At 50.8% G+C, this 19,946-nt stretch overlaps 8 protein-coding genes across 8 annotated transcripts; 3 read left to right on the forward strand and 5 right to left on the reverse strand.

Moving 5' to 3' along the window:
• Positions 1–545: 545 nt before the first annotated feature.
• Positions 546–2,851, forward strand: veA (sexual development activator VeA). Its single transcript, XM_032038270.1, has 3 exons — positions 546–905; positions 1,008–1,192; positions 1,255–2,851. Exons 2-3 carry the CDS (start codon positions 1,045–1,047, stop codon positions 2,802–2,804), a joined length of 1,698 nt encoding a protein of 565 aa, XP_031898262.1. The 5' UTR covers positions 546–905; positions 1,008–1,044; the 3' UTR covers positions 2,805–2,851.
• A 1,420-nt stretch (positions 2,852–4,271) lies between these two features.
• On the forward strand, positions 4,272–6,910 carry BDW43DRAFT_282207 (putative nuclear RNA binding protein). The gene is made up of 2 exons (XM_032042605.1): positions 4,272–4,534; positions 4,645–6,910. Exon 2 carries the CDS (start codon positions 4,654–4,656, stop codon positions 6,721–6,723), a length of 2,070 nt encoding a protein of 689 aa, XP_031898263.1. The 5' UTR covers positions 4,272–4,534; positions 4,645–4,653; the 3' UTR covers positions 6,724–6,910.
• An 83-nt stretch (positions 6,911–6,993) lies between these two features.
• On the reverse strand, positions 6,994–8,633 carry BDW43DRAFT_282210 (uncharacterized protein). The gene is made up of 3 exons (XM_032042606.1): positions 8,174–8,633; positions 7,797–8,074; positions 6,994–7,703 (listed from the first exon to the last, which is right to left on the reverse strand). Exons 1-3 carry the CDS (start codon positions 8,501–8,503, stop codon positions 7,232–7,234), a joined length of 1,080 nt encoding a protein of 359 aa, XP_031898264.1. The 5' UTR covers positions 8,504–8,633; the 3' UTR covers positions 6,994–7,231.
• Positions 8,634–12,171: 3,538 nt separating this feature from the next.
• Positions 12,172–13,405, reverse strand: BDW43DRAFT_301657 (uncharacterized protein; the record flags this gene model as incomplete). Its single annotated transcript, XM_032045088.1, has 4 exons — positions 12,172–12,843; positions 12,910–13,054; positions 13,127–13,209; positions 13,277–13,405. 4 exons carry the CDS (start codon positions 13,403–13,405, stop codon positions 12,172–12,174), a joined length of 1,029 nt encoding a protein of 342 aa, XP_031898265.1.
• Positions 13,406–13,955: 550 nt separating this feature from the next.
• BDW43DRAFT_136725 (uncharacterized protein) lies at positions 13,956–14,493 on the reverse strand. Its single transcript, XM_032038272.1, has one exon. It carries the CDS (start codon positions 14,363–14,365, stop codon positions 14,078–14,080), a length of 288 nt encoding a protein of 95 aa, XP_031898266.1. The 5' UTR covers positions 14,366–14,493; the 3' UTR covers positions 13,956–14,077.
• Positions 14,494–14,532: 39 nt separating this feature from the next.
• BDW43DRAFT_282217 (putative G2/M phase checkpoint control protein Sum2) lies at positions 14,533–16,786 on the reverse strand. The gene is made up of 4 exons (XM_032042607.1): positions 16,646–16,786; positions 16,542–16,577; positions 16,222–16,465; positions 14,533–15,966 (listed from the first exon to the last, which is right to left on the reverse strand). Exons 1-4 carry the CDS (start codon positions 16,666–16,668, stop codon positions 14,623–14,625), a joined length of 1,647 nt encoding a protein of 548 aa, XP_031898267.1. The 5' UTR covers positions 16,669–16,786; the 3' UTR covers positions 14,533–14,622.
• A 184-nt stretch (positions 16,787–16,970) lies between these two features.
• On the forward strand, positions 16,971–18,492 carry BDW43DRAFT_136782 (WD40 repeat domain-containing protein). Its single transcript, XM_032038273.1, has 4 exons — positions 16,971–17,111; positions 17,193–17,358; positions 17,443–18,108; positions 18,163–18,492. Exons 1-4 carry the CDS (start codon positions 17,071–17,073, stop codon positions 18,412–18,414), a joined length of 1,125 nt encoding a protein of 374 aa, XP_031898268.1. The 5' UTR covers positions 16,971–17,070; the 3' UTR covers positions 18,415–18,492.
• A 77-nt stretch (positions 18,493–18,569) lies between these two features.
• BDW43DRAFT_312958 (uncharacterized protein) lies at positions 18,570–19,795 on the reverse strand (the record flags this gene model as incomplete). Its single annotated transcript, XM_032047474.1, has 3 exons — positions 18,570–19,486; positions 19,542–19,643; positions 19,699–19,795. The coding sequence occupies 3 exons, from the start codon at positions 19,793–19,795 to the stop codon at positions 18,570–18,572; spliced, it is 1,116 nt and encodes a 371-aa protein (XP_031898269.1).
• Positions 19,796–19,946: the final 151 nt, after the last annotated feature.

A 19,946-nucleotide genomic window follows, 5' to 3' on the forward strand; every position in this document is an offset into this window, starting at 1 on the left:
GCAGAATTAGTGGCGTCGTACATACCAGCTTCGTTAGAAAAGTATTATACAAACGTATGTATCCCCGGGGGAAACCCGGTAACATATCATTGCAACGGGTAAGCATCTCCTCGCGACCCTGCCTCCAGATCGGTAAGGGAGAGTGTTGACTCGATGGATAGCGAATGAGTGATGGGACGAGGAGCAATGCGACTGGAGAACCATGGTATTGGAATTATAAGGCCCGGAGTTATGTATGGAGCCGCCCACCCGCCCACCATGTTGCTGGGAATCCGTCACTGTCGGTAATCTTACAGTACCACGGCTCCGGAGACGAGAGATGGTTATAGTTAACTAACTTAGTTGCGATAGTGCACTTGTCCTGCCTGTACCTGCCGACTCCCAGGCTGACTCGTCCTTTGACTTTCTGTCTCCCTCACTGCTACTCTCCTGCTACCTCTCCCCTCTCATTCATTATTCCTCCCTCCCCGTATCACCACCGTGACTTTCTGTCCCTCCATCCCATCCTCTTTCCTCTTGGACCGGTCAATCGCTGGATTGTCTGTTGTCCTACCGCGGCGCCAATAGACTCGGCCTAATTTATTTTTAATTTATTTTTTTTTTTTGTTTTTGTTTTTTTCTTAATTTCTCATTATTCTTCTTCTCCTTTCCCCTTCGGACGTCGTGGATGACCTCTGTCGTTCTTTTCCTCCTGTCGAATATTTCGAGAACATCTTTAGTCCCATCTGATCATTTCTTGGCCGACTGGTCGGTTTCACGGCGTGCATTCGTGTAGTTGCGCCCGGAGTAGATCAACAGACAGAAAGCACCAAAACCAGATTGATTAGACGGAAGTGACAGTTGACTTGCTTGACGCAAGGAATCCTCCATAACGGTGGCTTTACTTGGTTAAATTCGGATTATTGGTAAGTTCCGACCTGTATTGCTAGCTGTGGTTCATCCGTCGGCTTGATTTGGTTGTCATCAATTTCGATAGTAGTCGAAGAGGGGGTTGCTAATATTCACAGTCATTTGCTTTCAAGCGTCAAGATAAAAATATTCAAGATGGCGACTCGAGCCCCTCTAGCCCCGCCGGCGAACGAAACGGAATCCTCCGTCAGCCGGATCACTCGCGAGGGCAAAAAGCTCACATACAAACTCAGTGTCATGCAGCAGCCTGAGCGTGCAAGAGCCTGCGGTGCAGGTGCTAAGTGTAGGCATCCAACCAACCCGAGACACCTGATAGACCCCACTGGTTGTTCTGACTCCTTATAGCGTCTGCCGACCGTCGTCCCGTCGATCCTCCACCAGTCGTCGAACTTCGAGTATTCGAGTCGGATCCCAACGATGACCTTCACAAGACTGACATTACCTTCGCTTACAACGCCAATTTCTTTCTGTTCGCTACCCTGGAAACTGCTCGCCCAATGGCTCAAGGAAGATTTGCCCCAAACCCAACGTGCCCAGTATTGACCGGTGTGCCCGTCGCCGGAGTGGCCTACTTGGACCGTCCATCTCAAGCCGGTTACTTTATCTTCCCCGATCTTTCCGTGCGTCACGAGGGTGTATATCGATTGAATTTCCATTTGTATGAGGAAACCAAGGACAGCAAGGATGCGAACGAGAACACTCCGATCCACTCCTCCATGCCCAACGCAAACCCATCCAAACCGGTGGCACCGAAGTCGTTCCTGGATTTCCGTCTCGAGGTCGTGTCCGTGCCATTCACCGTATTTAGTGCCAAGAAGTTCCCTGGTTTGACGACGAGTACCTCCCTTAGTCGGGTCATTGCGGAGCAGGGTTGCCGTGTACGAATTCGACGTGATGTTCGCATGAGACGTCGGGGCGAGAAGCGCACAGATGACTACGAGTACGAAGAGGAGCGGGTCTACCGATCTTCCGACCGATTCTCTACGCCAGATGGATACGCAGGTACTCCTATTGAACGCCCTCGATCGACCAGCATCAGTACTGTCGACCCGTCGTTCCCCTACGGCGCTGATGCCCAACGTCGGTCGTCAGGGGCGACTGAGTACGGGTTCCAGAGCGCACAGCCTTATCAGCGACCCATGCCACCTGCACCCGCGCCAGCCACCTCATCTACCTCCGCACCTCCTGCCCCGCCATCCCATACTTCTACATATCAGTCTCACCTCTCATTCGGCTCAACTCAAACCCAATATCCGACTCCCCAACTGCCCCCCACACCCCAGTCCGCATCAACGCCGACAAACGTGTACTCTCCTCACCCATCATATTCTCATGCTCGAAACCCCTCGACGAGTGCCGAGTATGAGTCGAACAGTTACCCCTATCCTTCTTCGCGGGTGTCTACGGAGCGTCCCAGCTATCCCAAGGCCGGCTTACCTCCACTCCGTTTGGAGCCGCCTAAGACGCTAAATATGCAGCCTAGCGAGTCCCGCTCGTCGGATCCGAATACATATCAATCCATGGCTCAATCGACAGCTCGATCACAGACACCGTCGAGCCAGGTGCCATCGCTTCCGCCCCTCAAGGCTCTATCGGGGGAGTATGCCAACAATCTCTCCCAACCCCTGGGCATCTCGCAAAGCCCCGGTCTTGATCTGGGCGCTGGCAAGAAGTTCTTATGGGACACGGGAGCCAGTTTATCCAAGCGGTCGTACGAAGATACATTTGGCCATGATGATCGTCCGCTCTACAATGGCATGCGCCCTGATCCGGACGGTTATCCTAGGAGGCTGTCAGATTCCGGGCGAAGCTTCTATAACGACACGCGAGATGAGATGGCGTATAAACGGGCCAATGGAAGGATGGCCACGAAGATCTCTCCTGCTCTGCAGTAAAGAGACCCAGTTCTCACTTTTCATTGCATGTTCTTCTCCCGCTCTCTCCTATTGGGACGTCGTCTTGGCGAACGGTCGTCGATTGATTTCTTTTTCAAATATTCTCCTTTTTTTTTTTTTTTTTTTTTTCTAATGTACTCCGGTAGGTTGGTTGGAGGGATACTTTACGAACCAGACTCTTGACGTTTATACCACCCTTTTGTTCTTTGATCCCCAAGTTTTTTTTTCCAAACTTATTTTGTTTTATATTTAGCATTGTTGTATATGATGCTCCGCATGTGGTTTACAAGATACTCCCCGGATTGTTCAGGTCTTCATTATATAGGATAGCTCTCTTTTTTTACCTTATCTAAATTCGATCCTTAACCAGGTCTGTTCAGGCGCCTGGCATTCTACTGTGAGAGGTTTCTTTTTCTACGTATAGAAGTGAGAGCAATACCAATGTGTGATTTCAAAATCCGGATAATACGATTGCGCAATTTCGGTAGATTCGAGCCGAGGATAGGATAGGACCATCGCTAATACAGTGCACTCCCTTGGTAGTTACTTTGTTTTCCATGTGTCCGTGCATGCTATACATGCACACATGACGTATGCGACAGAAGAACGATCGATCTGAAGAGCATGTTGAGGCTGTCACATCTACCCTGGTGTGTAGTTCGTTATCTTTAAACCCTCCCCATCTACATGTTAGTCTATATTCAGACCTCATACACTTACTTTGTACAGCTAGGTTCAATTCTATATCCTCGGATTTTGAGAAAATCTATCTAGAAACCTAATTTGACACGATCTAAACACCTATGCCTTACCATATATATATGTACATCCTTCCAGCCGTTCGTCAATAGCTAGTCCTTCCTAATATGTCTACAGTTGTCATTTAGGCAGAATTATCAATCTGAAACAAAGATAACCCGAAAGATAATTTTGTAAGTTCCCTACAAAGACAAACAGAAGACCCACAAAGGCAGTACAGCGAGAAAGAACCACGATAATAGTATTCTAATCGGCTGAGGTTCCAGCAAAATGACCGTTGGAATCCCGCCCGTTTTCTTTGTTTATCGTGGAATGCAAGGGATAACGTCAGGTACAGAGTAGATAAGATCGCTGCATCGTGGCTCGTCCTTTACTTTGAGGGGATTGGCTTTAACGATCTCTGATATAGAAATTTATAGACGTCGGGTTGCACACTTTATCTTCAGATTATAGAATGTATTCTTGGCCAAAGAGGATGGATCCATATAATTGAGAATAAATTATACCCATTATACCTCTAAAGGACAGGTATAGATAGACATAAATATCATTCCACACGAGAAACACACATACCGGAACAATAGTTGATAAACAAAAGAGTATATGACGGACTTAATTAAGTGAATTTAATTTAATACAAATAAATTAGCACGACCGGCTCTTGGCGCATATTTAGTTCTCCAAAACAACAACAACAAGGTAAACAATCATTGCACTGGACAGTAAACCAAACCAAACCAAAACAACAAAACTCCGTCTTCTTCTTTTCACTTGTTATCCTTTTTCCTCCTCCTTCCACTTCGTGCGAATATTTCATCGCCAACAATCCTCCATAAATCTACCCTGCATAAATCATCCAAAAGTCACCAAATATCCAAAAGTGGATCCAATCGAAACCACCCCAACCCAGCACGAAAAAAAGAAGGAAAAGAAAAAAGAAAAGATAGGAAACACACCAAGCAAAAGCTAAGGTTCGTTTCAGCTCACCTCACCTCATCTCCTCATTTCAATTCTATCCATTGAATTCCCCCTTGCACATCCCAACCCTTACCGAATCCACTCTGACACAACCCCCCAAAAGCAATTAGACATGGACGTGGACGACCCAGACCACACCCAAGCAGCCCGCCAATTACACCAAGCCCTCGAATCAGCCTGCCACCAACCCTCCCGCAAACCCTCCCGCCCAGGCCACGATTCAGAATACGCCTACGACGATTCCTACTCCTACACCTCCTCCACCCCCTCAACCGGCCGCTTCTCCGACGCCGACGAAGAATACACCCTCTCCATCTCCGCACACCCACCTAGTTCCCCCCACAGCCCCAAACGCCGCCGCTCAAACGACTGGGACCCATCCAAAAAAGAAAAAGACACTGGGCGCTGGCCCTGGAGTAGCGGTGGTGGCCGTGGTAGCGGTCAGAATTCGACCCATGGGTCGCCACGCGTTGGCGCTTCGGGCCGGCACGGACGTCAGGCGGGTCCGCGCGGCCGGCGGTCACGGTTCGTGGAGGGGATGATGAATGATAGCGTTAGTGAGAAGCCGCCGAGTATTTTTTTGAGAGAGGGGAGGGCTGCTGGTGCTACTGCTAGGGGCACGGCGCAACAACAGCGGGGATCGGGGATTTTTCGGTTTGGGAAGGCTATTGCTAGTGCGTTTAATCCGTTTGGCGGGTGGGGTGGGTTTTCGAGGGAGAAGCATCAGCAGCAGCAGCAACAAAAGCAGGACGTTGAGGATGATATTGCGAGGGTGGAGAGGGCGTATGCGGAGTTGAAGAGGGCGGGCTATCGGGGTGCTGTTAAGGGGGAGTATTCTGCGGGTGCTGGGTCGAAGTCGAGTGGGGATTTGGCGGATGAAACGTGGAGGGCTGTTGCGGAGAAGATGGATGAGACGGTCGATGGGCGACATTCGAGGCAGGAGTCGGGGGGTTCCTTCGGGGTTGAGGTGCAAGAGGTGAGGAGGGCGAAGTCGTCGTTGGGGATTGCGTCGAGTTTTATCCCTGGTGTTGGAAGACGATCGGAGGATGCTGGTCGGCCTGAGCTGAGGAAGCAGAGGTCTAAGAGGGAGAAGTTGCTTAGACGCGTGAGTACGCTTGAGGAGAAGCTGGAGAAGGCGCGTCGCGAGCTGCAGGAGCTTATGGGTGATGATGTGCCTCTTGTTCCGGAGAGATCGCATTGCCTGGATCCGGCGCACCAGAGGAAATTTGTGCCCGGCGTGCTGCCTACGCTTCCGTCTGAGAGGCTTTTGCTCGATGAGGTGCTTTCCCCGGTTTCACCTACCGAGTCGGTTCCCCCGAATTCGTTATTGGAGAACGTCCAACGCGCGATGCAGGACCGCGAATCTGAAACAAGGACTGCACACGAGGATCCCGAGTCTACAATCAAGACCCCAGCCAAATCCCCAAGACCAGCAGCTCAGTCACTGATAGTCGAGAGCCCCTCGCTTAAGCGAAAGTCCCCCGACCCGGAATCCGCCAGCGCAGCCAACACCCCCAGATCCCACCATGAAGGTTTTGCAAATCACACAGAGGAAGGCAACCAATCCGACTCATCCCGCAAAACCAAGCTCCCCAAGATGCTGTGCGGCGACAGTCCCGGTTCCGTGGAACGAAAGCAAACCCACCGACACATGGAAGACTCCAACAGGCGCTCCCCCAGTGAGGATAGAGGCCGACGGAGACGATCCTCGCAACCGCTCCGCTCAGCGAGCAAGCGATCCCCCTCGGCAAGGAGAAGGGCATCCAACTCTCGGAACAGAGTCCCTACTCCTTCTCTACGCATGAAGAAGGGCCGCGCCGATCTAAGATCCGCCAGTGTGCAAGCTATGCAGACCGATGACCAGGACAAGGAGAACCAGCACGCAGCTCAATATCGACGGGACCAGCAGCAACCCGATCAGGCTTCGAATCCTAACCCAACAGACCCAGGTCCGAATTCCTCGCCAACCAAGAGAAAGGACCAGAGATGCACCTACAATTATATCCCACCTGTGCCCCCTCTGCCCAAAGATCTAGCTGCCACAGCCGCAAAGGTAGACCGCAGACTAGCCAAGGAGATAGAGAGGCGCGAGGCGCGGAATCGCAAGCCCAAGACTCAGTCGGGGAAGATTCCCGGTACCACAAAAGAAGAGGGCTTCAGATGGCCTGATGATATTTTTTGATTATTGCAAGTTTTTGACGGGGATATTGGATCACGGACGATTCTCATCTGGATAACGGGACAGAGGTGAGAAGGCCGATTTTTGAGCAGGCAAGTCAGAAGGGGAGAACGAAGACAAGGAATGACTGAGTGTTTGTTCACAGACAATTAAGCCATTATGAGGAGGTTGAGTAGTTGGAAGATGAGTTTCCTATGTTAATACCTAACGAATTTAATGAGTTACGGCCTTTCTAACAACGATTGATCTAATATCTGCAACCAAAATAGTATTCCTACGGAGCGACTAGAACAAATTGGCTGGGCGTATATGTCGGAAGTACAGCACATTGAATACATGCATGCATAAAATCAACACATCAATACACATACATACACGGTACAAAGTACACATCCACCCTGCATGCATGCATATAGGAAAGGCACATCATACCTCGGTCCACTCCGAGTGGACACGATAAAGTTAACCAAGTGCCCTATAATCATTACAACAGATTAATATTAATCTACGTTCAAGACCCAACCCAAGCAATACAGAGCCCAATAACAGTGCCAGCCACCAAAATACTCGGCCTCGACCGAACTGCTGCAGTAGACTCTCCACTCCCCCCCGTCTTCTGCGCCCCTTGACTCGCCGTACTTTCTCCAGTTCTCGTAGCAGAGGGAACAGCTGTGCTGCTCGCCGCCGCAGTGATAGGGTGCGCCGACGACCCAAACGTCCAAGTAAAAGTACTCCCACTAACAGGGGTCGAAAGGACACCCGTGTTCGTCAACATTCCCGTCCCATTCTTGGGCAGCTTTCCCGGTTCATAGAAATTCTGTGTACCCCCTGCGGCGGCAGCCCCGAACCCCAGGGTTCCGGCGCAATCGTACTCCTGCAGGTACCGGGTACAGGAATCCCAGTCAAAGGGGCCGAGCAAGGTCTGATTCCAGTAGTCGGCAGTGATGAGGGAGGGTTCAGTGTTGGGGCAGGTGTCCCAGATTCTGCGTGCGATAATAATAATAATACAGATATTAATTAGTTTGTCAGGTCTGCAAGGCAAGGCTAGGGAGTGAGGGAGTTCGTTGGACACGTACGACGCTAACAGGGCGCTCATCGTGCAGCACTGACAGGCCCGCAAGTAGTCCGTCCTCTCTTCATCGGTAGACAGTTCGTTGAGACGGGTCGTGTTGTCCCCGCACGTCTCGACATGATTGGCGATCTGGACTTGTTTCATCGTCAATTTCCCCAAGTTGCAGGCACATCCTCCCGGGGCGTTGTCAGGCTGTGGCCAGAAGGGTATCTGAGTCAGGTTGGCGTCAGGGCAGGAGTACACGAGCCCGCTGACCGTCTCGCCGTATTCGCACGAGTATACCTATCACGGTCACGACCATCATCAATCTTCCTGTTTGCCTTTTTTTTTTGTATGCATATTGTGGCGCAAACGAACTCAAAAGAGGGAAGGGCCGCCAACCTCATTCCAGCAGCTCGTCGCCGTACAGTCGATCACATCCTGCGCCTCGACACACGAACATGCGTCGTAGCAGTCGGCCCGCATGTCTTTAGTGCAACTCTCCTGCATGCAGGTGGCATCCCCATTACAAGCTTTTCGGCAAGGGTCGTTCTCGCCATAGCAGTTTTTCTTGACGCAGTCGCCTCTCGACTCGTAGGCTCGATGTCTGCACTCCTTGAAGGCCGGGGGATCGACACAGATGGATGCATCGCGGTACATCATGTCGATCGCTTGGCCTAGTTGCAGCTGGCTTGCCAGCGCGGCAAGGATGAGGATACATGCGCTCCACATCTTGAAGATAACGCCGCGGGATATGGTTGCAGATTGGCTTACTGGGGGTTTGGGGTTGGGGTTGTATTTATCTGCGCAGGTCTTTTGGACCCCATTATGATTCAATGGGACGACTAGCGCTGAACCCCTGTTTTCTCGCCTTATAAGTAATAGCGTTACAATTCATCCAACATCGAGGACGACTGAGCGTTTCTTGGCAGGGCAAAAGTCCCTGCCAAGACGCCGGTTTGTCCGCTAGAGACAACAAAGGATAAACAGGGCGGCAATCTCCGTCTAAGGCTCACCCTGCTTCCATGGGGCAAAATTTTGGAGTTGAGTGAAGACGTGTATGACTTTGATCCAGATTTGGTGTAGTGAAGACATGGGTCACTGGTGATAACTGTGATACCTCCTCAAGTACCCTGACTAAAGAGGAAAGCTACGACACCTTAGAAAATCCGGTACGTATAGGTATGTACATACCTATGTACGATTAGGAACAAGATTAACTACACGGTTCTCCTCTGTAATTTCACCAAATCTTATTTTGAGGCGAAGCACGATTCACTGGTGTCTCCAATCGCCATAAGGCTGGAGATTCTAGAATATAAATATACGGAAGCACGCTATCTTAACCTTATATATGGTCGTACATGACTGGGAGCTAAGTCTGGCGTTGAGGACCGATTGCTCTTGATGGCCAAGGTGTCATCACGGTACGGCTCAGTCCATGCCATATGCAAGTATAAGAGAAAATGTTGAAGTCGAACCATATTCCTTCTTGCTCTAGAGCATGCTGTTGTATTTTTCCAATCATCCTCATGAGTTGCTGAGAATTGGAGAGCAGGTATACTCTACTGGACAACATGGCGGTGCAACTACTGGACGTTAACGCCATCACGGTCAGCTAATAGCTGACAGCGTAGAGATGAATATCTACTTTACTAAGCTGGGATCAATCTATGAGACAGCCGCTTATACCGAGATGGTGCCTTCCAAGCCTTCAGCACCACTCTCCCTCAGCGTACTTACGGACATCAGACGGTAGACGCCTCGGCTGAAGATCCCACAGTTCGGACAATCCTGACGGCATTACCCGTGCTGCCAAAATGATCCCGGCGTCCGTAGGTTATGGTTCGGGTCCGGGGACTGGCCTGTGGAATACGGGACCAAACCATCTTTGATCCGAGGGTGTTCGGCAGTATGCCCGGCGCTGGGAATGTTCCAAGCCCCCCGCTTGCAGCTGATACGGGAAACATTGGCAGAGACCCTCGTAGAAGGTCATCCTACCCCATTCAGCATGTATTCGGGAACACAAATGTCTACTACTGAGATGGTGGTTTTCTCGACTCAGCTCCGTCCAGTTTCGTTGGCGTTTGGCTGCTGTCTAGGCTTGTTTTACGGGAGCTATTGTCAAATATCGGACACTACAGCGAATTACAGGCGGGTTTGGAGCAATAACAATTGTTGATCGCGGCGGTCAACCTTTGTTTTCCTTCCAGTAGTGTACATAATAGTCTAACCAGGTACATGCCATATAAATTGTCCAGGCCGGGGGGGGGGGGGTAGTATAAATAGACCGAGTAGCTCTAGCTCATGCCTACATTGTCCTTTAACAATCTCGAGGAGAATAAATGACTAATGACATCAGATAACGACAGTGGCACTCCCAACTCGGCCATGGCCCACACTTTTCAGTAGCTCCGCTGGTCGCAGGGTCTCTCCAACCAGCGCAGCTGTCAGTGCAGGGCTAGGGAGATCCTGGCACTATTTGACCGGACGAGTTATTGAATCGATAGGAAGGGGTTTCGAAGATAAGGGATATCTCCTGTTCTGCGAATGGCACAGAATAGGAGACCAACACGCCGGCTCGTTGATACTATATTAATTGTATGTTGTTGTCGTTGACGTTCCGTGTGTACAGGATCTCAGAGGATCAAGAACGTGTCCCTTATAGCCATGCCCAAAGTCAGGAATTAGCGCCAGCAGTCGGGAAGAGTAGTATGGAAGATGATAACCCAAGGAATACAATGGAAAACAGGGATAATTCTGCAGGAGTCTTGACCTGGAAAATATAAATTTCTAATACACATTATTCTTTATGGATCGAGGCCTGACCAGGTAAGTTGTTGAGTTGCGCCAAAACATACATTCTGTACGGAACCAGATAGAAGCATAAATCTGATATCCATCGTGTGTTTAAGCCTTTAAGTTCACAAACGAGTTTCATGACCATTTTTATTTCTCTGATATACAACATAGTTTCAGAATGCCAAACAGTCATAAACCTGACCACAAGCAATGAACATAGCCGCAATAGCATTGCATATATTCACAGTATATCCGACTCTTCCATTCCTCTGGACGTCCTCTTTTGCATTTAGAAGTGCCTGATATAAGAGAGCCGTGGTACATATAAGGATCTTCTGGCATGCTGAATCCTCGATTGCTCCCCATGCCAAGACTTTGACACCGCGGGTTCGCATTATATTCCCCAAGGACAGACTCTTGTCACTTACCGGTTGGCCCACGAGTGTAATATCCTTAAGATTGAGCTTCTTTGCAGTTGGCGAGATGTTAAACTTATCGCAGGCTGCTTGAATTGCAATTGTGGCCATATTCTGTCCGGCCGCATCGCCACACCGGTACTCGAAGATGACGTTAACCGTTGGATCAGTAATGTGAGGAACGAGGCGCTGAAGCTGCAAATGTTTACTTGTCGGTTCAGAGTCTTGTTTGAATCTGCGACTGGAGGCTGGGAATCCGGTGGCCTTGATATGTTTCAACGGTGACAGGACTTCATGTGGGATCTTCGTAGTAGTAGTTTTATAGATGCTAGGAGCGTTGTCAAGTAAAGAGACTCCCACTGTGAATGAGGCATACACCGCTATAAGACGCTTCTATTCGTCCCAGGACGCCGTGACTCTTGCGCTCTAGCTTTTGTCCGACTCCGTCGATTCGCTTTTCTAAATGTTACAGTAGCGTTGCTATATTGTAACCCAACTTTTTTTCCTACCAGCTTGTGGCTATCGCAAAAATATTACATTGCCTGCTTTGATCTACACCGGCTGAGGTGTGTGATGGTCAGCATTTGATTTGGCTGAGCTTGGTTGGACGCCCATTCCCTCACAGCGGTTGGCCTCCATCCTTTCTTCGCGAAAATGTAACTAGATCATGACGACTAGACCATGTCTAGCACATAGCTTACCACCACCACTATCAGGATTTTCTTAACAAAGAACCCAAAGATCTTGCATTATTTTGTGTATATATCTTTTGACCTGTCATAGCGCGAAATCTCGTGTGACTTTATTTCAAGCTCTATCAACTATGTCCCATTGCTCTCGGCCATATTCATGGATTCGCTTTCAATGCACTCCCAAGTTAGTTAGAGTTGTAAACGGTGCGGATTCTAAATCTATCCTGCATCCACATCCGCATTTCTGCGGATTCAGTGCGGGCATACGGTGTGAAGCATTCTTCTGGCAAACAAATTGGAAGAGAGTTCATTAAAAGCCGGCATAAAGCGGCTGGCTCCTTAGTATTATCCATTATCGCCGCATATTGGATAAGGGCAGTATTCTCTAAGTACCCTAACTGAAAGCAGCGGCATCCAAAATAGGAGCAAAGCCACGTATAAGCCTATACACACGCATATATATTTATATAGATATATAATATGAAAGGAACTACATAATCGCAAAAGCATTAGCATGCGACCCCACGCCACCCACCACATTCGCCGGCGCGCTCGACACAAAAAACCTCCACCGACCAATCTCCCTACACCTCGCCGCAATCCTCTCCAAATCCCACATCTCCCCCAACGGCATTCCCCACAGCGCCAATATACTTTCATGCAAGTACCCTGTGCCCGGGACCGGCGGCCAGCACTCAAACGTCGGCGAATCGCCCGCCACGGCCGCAAAGTAGCAATCATGCAACCAGTCCACCATATCCTGATCCTGGGATACGCCAGCCCAGGAGACGTCTTCGTGGGAGCGGGCTGCGGCGGCTGCGCGCTGCTCGGAGGAGAGCTCGTTGTAGCGGGTGACGAAGCCGGAGCGGATGAGGAGGATGTCGCCGATTTGGATGTCGCCACCTTGGGAGGCTGGGCGGAGGTCGATGCCTTGGGATTTGGCGCAGGCGGTTAGGGCGGCGAGGGTTATGGGGTGGGAGGTGTAGGGATCGTAGGGGGTGTTGGTTGTTTGGGCGTAGTGGTGGTAGTCGAGGAGGAGGGCGCGGGCGGCGATGCCGTGGGTTGCCCAATGGTGGATGCTGCAGCGGCTTGTTGGGGTGGGCTGCTCTATGTCGGTGGAGGTGGTGCCGTTGTAGAATTGTTTGGTGTCGATGTGGGCGAACTGAGGTCTTGTTAGCCTGTGGTTTGTGGGTTATATAGGATGTTATAAGGGGGAGTGGTGATTTACGTGGCGGAAGCCGTCCCATTGAGTCCCGCTTTGGGGGTTGAGGGAGTACGTGTCGTCATAGACGATGTCTTTTAGCACTGTTTTGATCTTGTGTTCGAAGGGTTCGCGGCCGAAGGCCGGGTGTTCGGGGATGTGGAGGGGGAGACTGGTGCTGTTAGATGTGTTTTATAGAGAGATAGATGAGTATAGTATGAGGATACGAGGGGAGGATACGCACTCGAGTCGGATCATCTCACCGGTTTGGATTTCTGCGGCGGCGGCCTTGACTCGTGCTGGAGTCAGAAGGTTCAGGCGTCCTATCTGTGATGGCTAAGTACTACTCTACTCTTGCATTGTGGACTTTGACTTGGATGAGAATGAGACGAACCTCATCGTCCTTGCCCCAGACCCAGGCGGCACCGTCCGGTGCTCCCGGGATCTTGGGGAGTTCCTTTCGAGAGGGAAATTGCGTGCAGTTGGGGTCCCAGGGGAGCTGATCAGGGGCTTGGATGGTCATTTTGGTGTCTGTATTGAGACTTGGAGGAGGCGAGGAGGAAGCAGATAAGTGAACAGCTACTTGGGCGAGTCTAGCGGACGTGCCAACCATGGTGAAAGGGACACAGCTATATATTTGGGCCTATTGTGGTACGTGTGAGGGGCATCGGACTGAATTCTGGGGAATACAATGTAACAATGGATCGAGGCGGGGCCAAGAATGGCTTCAAAAGGTGAAGGCGATTGGAGCCATTGTGAGTAAATAGCATTTATATGGGCCATGGTTGTGGTTGGTGATGACTCTATCTTATCCACTCTATAGAAGTACCACCGAGGCAGAGGCACCAGGATGCGGGGAGTAACGCATATTGAGTAATCAATGTGCAGATCAAGCGCGTCAAACAGTCCAGAGCCAAGAGTGAGGGACGAATCAATGGTCATTCCAATCATGGAGTCTGCAGACTGTACCCAGAATAGGGTTTTCACATAGCCGAGGACGAATCACCAGTGGGAAAGCTTCTCTATCCTTCCCAAATAGTCCACATGGATAACTATTCCGTCGCTTCGCCTACATTACGCACTACAAACACACACCACAATGGCAGACCAAACGGCCTCCGTTTTTCTTGTTTTCATTCAAACGGGATCCTTGCGATCTCTTTCTTGGATTATGGTACAAAAGGAACCGCCGTCATCATGCCGTGCTCAACGGTCCGTGGCAAGCGTCTCCAGAGACAGCATTCCTCCAACAGACGCCGAGCCTTCGACAGGGACCAGACACCTCCGTGATATCAAATATGCAGACATAGTAAGCGGAGAAGAAAACCAACCCTATGCCGCCATGTCCGTGACCGCGCGAATGCGTCAGGGAAGACAAGATGTGATTATCATCAACATATGTGATCAATGCAATGGAGGCGACGACCAAACCATGCAAGTTATGTAAAACGCCAGAATCCGACACCACACAACGAAAAGCCATCCCAGCAGGTATTTAATTCACCAAGCCCACCGTAATCCATAAAACATCCCAAACATAAGATCTTGACATTGTATGTCAAGTATTCGTGAGAAGGGCCCATTAGACGCCGGGGAATATCACAAAGAAGCCCTGGAAGGATCTATCACTTCCACAAGAAGCAAATAATGAAAAAAAAAAAAAAAAATGTTCAACGCTAAGCGCATGATAAAATAAGTGTGAAGATCGGTAAGAGGTCGAAAGTGCCAAACAGAAAGCGATTAGTTCTGGGCAGGAACGCCGGTGGACTGGGACATATTGCGGCCGCCACGCATTCCACCACGGCCACGACCATTGTAACCCCGACCATAGCCACCGCCGCGGCCTCGGCCATATCCTCTGCCTCTGCCGCGACCCCGGTAACTGCCACGGTAGCCGTCGACGCTACCTTGGCCGAAGGTTTCAATGTTCCTCTTCTCCTCTTCACCACGCCACTCCCGACCACCAGCACGAGCCGTGGTTCCTTCTTCACGATCCCGAGCCTCACTCGAGATGTTGTCGAAGAACGAACTGGACTTGTTGTAGGCACCGGAATAGCTGTCCGGGGTTTCCGGTTCACCATTGGGAATGGGTGCCTCAACTTCATGAACAGGAGAGCCGGTGGCAATAGCTTCCTTGACCAAGTCTTGCTTGTTGAACTTGGCATTGGCGGTCTCGAAGTCGTAGTCCGTTTCCGGTACTTCAATCTTCTTGCCTTGATATTGGCCACGGTGGCTGCCACGGCCGCCACGAGTGTGATGACCGCCTCGCGGCGCGCGATGCTCGTAAGGCTTCATTTCAGCCATTTGTTTCGTCACACCCTCCACGGAGACATCGCCAGGCTTCTTCTGGACACCGGGCTGTGGCAACTTGGCCATAGCAGCTGCTACAGCAGCGGTGGCCGCACGAGTAGCTTCAGTGATTGCTGCCTGAGCCTGTCCTTGGGGCACACCAGCGGGGCCATGCGCCTGGGGGACAGGAGCCTTCGACGGGGCGGCGATGGGAATAGCCGGTTGTACGCGTCCACTCCTGGGACCAGTGGGTGGTGCCTTGCCATTTGCAGTAGGAACACCCTGAGTTGGACCAGTCACCGCCTGAAGTGCCTCCGAAACTGGTGGTTTGGACTCAACCGGCGGGGTGGGGGCATTCTGAGCGGCTCCACTTGGGGCAGGCGTGCCATTACGGCTCGCCGGCTTACTGGACGGTCTTTCCGACACCGGAAGCTCGGATGTATTCTTAGGCGTGTTTAACGGCCCGGCACCGGGCATTGGCCGCGGTGGAGGGGGTGTCTGGTGTTGGCCAGGAAGTCCAATAGGCACCTGCGGAGGGAATTGGCCGGGTTGAGGGAATCCTTGACCGGGAGGGGGGAACCATCCGGGGGGGGCCCCGTAAGGCATATTAGGGAAGCCAGGACCGGGTGGGAATCCTGGCCCTCCAAAACGTTGTCCATAAGGGGGGTAAAAGCCTCCTTGGAATTGTGGTTGAGGGGGGTAACCAGGTGGAGCGGGACGCGGGACCTGGGACTGCTGAGGTGGTTGAGAGGGAGGGAGAGGTCCTTGAGGGGCGGGTCCTGGGCGAGACATGCTCTATTTTACAAAGTTAGCGAGAAGTCCTTTGTAGAGCCTAAAGACAAAGCTGTAAACAAGAAGCGAAGTCCATGATCTTATCAGAAGGAAGGCAACGGAAATATCCACATGGTTTTGCGCATTCGGAACAGGTCTGTGTTTACATCCGAAAGTATTTCATCATTTGATCATGTTTACCGACTGTGAAGTCGGTGGACTTGCGGCAGCAGCTACGACTAAGGGTGGCGGCAGTTGATTTTTCGTGGTTTGACTTACTCCTAGGATGGCAGGATCATCAGGTACCTGCGGAGGCTCTGGGGTTGCATCTTCCTTCTTGTCTTCGGCTACACTGATGTCCTTTACATCACTGCCACGAAAAACGATGTATTCGTAGATGCTGGCGGATGGAGGGATCTCCTCTGCTGGGTTGCCTCGCCGGCCCTCGGTACCGAAGGATACGACATTTTCAAGGGCTATTGTGGAAGCTTCAGGGTTGATCTCATGTAAAGTACCCACATAGCTGTGGAGGGGGGTCAGTAAGATGCTATGCTACCGTAGGATAACCCTCTCCGAGGGTTAGAAGTGATGGTACATACCGAATGTCACTCTTGGAGATCAGGTTGAACCGCTGACTGCCAGGTGTTAACTCCAGCCTAGCCGCACAAACCCTGGCTCAGACCAGTAGGCATTGAAGACTGACCCTATAAGATGGTTCATATCCATGTTGAAGGGAGAGATGCGCGTCAATCGCGCAAGAGAAAAAAAGGAAAGAAACGGTGGAAGAGAAGAAAAGGGGAGGGGACAGTCGTTTAAAAGGAAGAGAAAATAGAGAGAGAGGAGAAAAAAGGAAAGCGAAGGAAGAGAAAAGAAGAGAAAAGGTCAAAGTGGCTCGTTTTTGTGGTGGGAAAAGCTTTCGGGATACGGCGGGCGGCAGGAGCTCGAAGTGCAGTTCCTTCGTTTCTTTTGCCGGAAACAAATCCATCCAGATGTTACTCCACTCCTGCATTCTCCAACTAGAACTCTTCCAATTCTAGAGTATCTATGTGAACCCGTGAACAATCACCTATTCCTTATTATTATTCTGTGTATCTATCTATTTACCAAACAAAGAAACAATCAATCAATATGTCCCGTTCTTCCCATCGGGATGATTTCTTTCAGACTACGTTCGTCCCTCATACTAGAGCTTTTTGAATTCTTCTTCACTCGGTCTCCCCAGTCGCTGATTTTCCCTCCCGTATTTCCAGGGCTGCGCTTGACGACCAGAAGCGAAAAGACCTTAAATCTAAAAATACCAATGGAGATCCCATCAGATTACAAAGTAAGATCTTGGCGGTTGTGGCAGACCCTCTGAATCCTGGTGCCGTATTCGTTGCGCAGAGTGGTGGCACGGTCAGGAAGATTATACTCGAAGTAGGTGCACGGTGTCCTTCTTGTCGGATGCCTCGCTGGGATACGTAACTAAGCCAATCGTCATCTTCCTCCTTTCACTTGCAGACAGGTGAAACGGCTGCGCTTTATAAAGGACCAACGGCCCCCGTTACGAGCATCTGCTTTAGCCCCGACGGTCGGTTACTATTTGCTGGTTGCTGGGACAAATACGTCTGGTGCTGGGATGTGGCTTCGAAGGAAGTAAAACGAAAATATGAAGGTCATACGGACTTTGTAAGAGCGGTGGTCAGTACCCGGCTCCAGGAAAAGGATGTCCTCGTCTCTGGCGGGGCCGATGCACAGATATTAGTCTTTGACATTGAGAGCGGCGAACGGCTCTCTATCCTCAAAGGACATGCCAAGGGCATCCAGGGGCTTGCTGTAGATCCCGTCTCTTTAGATTCTGACAGCCAGGAGCTTGTCGTCTTCAGCTCTGGCAGCGATCGTGAAATCCGTCATTTCGACATCGTCGGTGGTAGTAAAGACCTGACGGGCACCGATGCTATCCTAGTTCATGATACAAACGTGTACAAGCTCTTCTTTGACCGTGATGCCGATTTGTGGACTGCTTCTGCAGACAAAACCGTCAAGTGCCTCGCGAGAGACAATGGGTGGAAGCCAAATCTGACGATAACTCACCCGGACTTCGTCCGAGATGTAGTTGTTTACGAGCAGGGTGGCTGGGTCGTGACAGGTGGCAGAGATGAAGAGGTTCGAGTATGGAACCGATCGGTGGGTGGCCCTATTAAATCGCACCTACTGGCGTCTTTATTAATACCATAACAGACTGGACAGCTCCATCATACTTTCTCTGGTCATTACGAGGAGATCACGGGCCTCGTACTCCTGGGATCAACGGTGGTCAGTGTCAGTATCGATGCCACAATCCGTCGGTGGTCCTTGAAGCCCAAAGATCTGCAGATCGCAGTAGAGAAGGCCAAGAACACACCGGCTGATGACGAGGAACAGCCAAATACCGAATCAATGCTCACAGAGGAAGAAGAACGTGAGTTAGCAGAGCTCCTAGAAGAGGATTGATTCGGGAATTCACAGGCGAGCTGTGACTCCATACTCATCATTAGTGAGAAGCATTCCCTATGAGCGGCTAATCATACCACCTTAAGAGGTGAAAAAATAATGTAAATATAAGCCCCCTAGGCCAATGACATACATACCCCATAATATATCCCAACTTACTCATGGAAAATCGTAGTCTTCACACCCCCTAGCTCAATATTTTCATCATTAGCCTTGGGCGGCTTATCCCAGTTCCTCCTCACCCTCGCCCTTACCCACTCCCCAGCAGATACCTGCGAGTCCTCGCTCTCATCCTTCTTAAACCCCAAACGCCTCAACAACGGACTCTCCACCGTCCTCAAATCCAGCCCATCCCCCGGCCTAACAAAATACAAGACCCCCAACCGATCAATATGCGCCTGATCGGGCGGCGGCGCAACAACCCGATGCACACTACTCTTCAAATACCCATTGGTCCAAAACTGCAACGCATCCGCAATATTGACCGTAATACTATTCGGATAAGGCTTAACATACTTCCACACGCCCTCAGGTGTTTTAACTTGCAACGCAGCAACAGGCTGCCGGAACAACAACGTCAAGCTCCCGAAATCCGTATGTCCGCGCGACCACAGATTTTGATGTCTCGCGTTCTCCTCGGCGCTGCGCGCCCGGTAGATCATATACCGCAGGTGGCAGTCGCTGGGCCCGTCATATGGGTGGCCGCGTACGAGGAAGTCCTCGGGCAGCTCGAGGAGGATGGCGATTAGCCGGAACAATTTGGTGACAATCTGGTCGTAGATGAAGCGGTGGAACCGCTCGATCTCTTCGTAGTGGCGGAGGATTACGTCCGGGTGGGACCGTGCGTACCGTGGGATGAACTTGAAGACGTTATATAGTTCGATGTTGTCGCGTAGGCCGGGCAGGATCTCGATTGCTCCGAGCGGTCGGTAGCCGTTGTAGTTGCCTGCTTCGAGGTCTGCGCGATGTCGCAGTTTTTCGGACTCGGGGAGCTCGAATAACTCTTCGCCGATGGCGAATTGGCGATTGATTTCTTCGGGTGAGAGTCCGAAGTTGGTGATGTAGAAGAATCCTGTGGTTTAGTGTTGGTTGGGATGGTTGTGCCCTGGGGAAGTGGTGATACTTACCGATGTTATGGACGGCGTCTTTTAGTTGAGCTGCTAGTTTCTCTTTGCCTCCTGGGACGTCGAATCGGGAGAGATCGAGAGTGACCAGGTCGGCCCAATCGACTATGCGCGAGTTAGCAGGGCGACGCGATATGCTCTTTGAATTGCCGGGACATACGCTCATGCTTCGTTTCAGGCGCATGGACGTATTGTCTCAGGGTGGAGGAACTGGCTCCATCTGGAACAATTTGCTGTCGAGCTACTACTTCAGCCATGATCGACAGTAATAATGAGTAATAGTAGCTGGGCTTCAAAGTAGACTAGAAGTATACACTGAGCGAGGGACAGCGAAGATATCATGGATTTATTATACATACACGCCCCATAACCCCTCACTTGACATCTGCAGCTTGCTTTTGGGGTGGT

The sequence above is a fragment of the Aspergillus alliaceus genome, assembly GCF_009176365.1.
Source record: "Aspergillus alliaceus strain CBS 536.65 unplaced genomic scaffold BDW43scaffold_34, whole genome shotgun sequence".
Taxonomy (NCBI): Eukaryota; Fungi; Ascomycota; class Eurotiomycetes; order Eurotiales; family Aspergillaceae; genus Aspergillus; species Aspergillus alliaceus.

Coding starts and splice junctions, on each gene's coding strand:
- BDW43DRAFT_282210 (XM_032042606.1), bottom strand. CDS start 8,503: ATGTGGAGCGCATGTATCCTCATCCTTGCCGCGCTGGCAAGCCAGCTG. Junction 8,075..8,173: donor CGACGAGCTGCTGGAATGAG/GTTGGCGGCCCT, acceptor TGACCGTGATAG/GTATACTCGTGCGAATACGG. Junction 7,704..7,796: donor ATGAGCGCCCTGTTAGCGTC/GTACGTGTCCAA, acceptor TATCGCACGCAG/AATCTGGGACACCTGCCCCA.
- BDW43DRAFT_282207 (XM_032042605.1), top strand. CDS start 4,654: ATGGACGTGGACGACCCAGACCACACCCAAGCAGCCCGCCAATTACAC.
- BDW43DRAFT_282217 (XM_032042607.1), bottom strand. CDS start 16,668: ATGGATATGAACCATCTTATAGG. Junction 16,578..16,645: donor GATATGAACCATCTTATAGG/GTCAGTCTTCAA, acceptor AACACCTGGCAG/TCAGCGGTTCAACCTGATCT. Junction 16,466..16,541: donor ATCTCCAAGAGTGACATTCG/GTATGTACCATC, acceptor CCCCCTCCACAG/CTATGTGGGTACTTTACATG.
- BDW43DRAFT_136782 (XM_032038273.1), top strand. CDS start 17,071: ATGTCCCGTTCTTCCCATCGGGATGATTTCTTTCAGACTAC. Junction 17,112..17,192: donor GATGATTTCTTTCAGACTAC/GTTCGTCCCTCA, acceptor CCGTATTTCCAG/GGCTGCGCTTGACGACCAGA. Junction 18,109..18,162: donor TTCGAGTATGGAACCGATCG/GTGGGTGGCCCT, acceptor ATACCATAACAG/ACTGGACAGCTCCATCATAC.
- veA (XM_032038270.1), top strand. CDS start 1,045: ATGGCGACTCGAGCCCCTCTAGCCCCGCCGGCGAACGAAACGGAATCC. Junction 1,193..1,254: donor CTGCGGTGCAGGTGCTAAGT/GTAGGCATCCAA, acceptor GACTCCTTATAG/CGTCTGCCGACCGTCGTCCC.
- BDW43DRAFT_136725 (XM_032038272.1), bottom strand. CDS start 14,365: ATGGCTTTTCGTTGTGTGGTGTCGGATTCTGGCGTTTTACATAACTTG.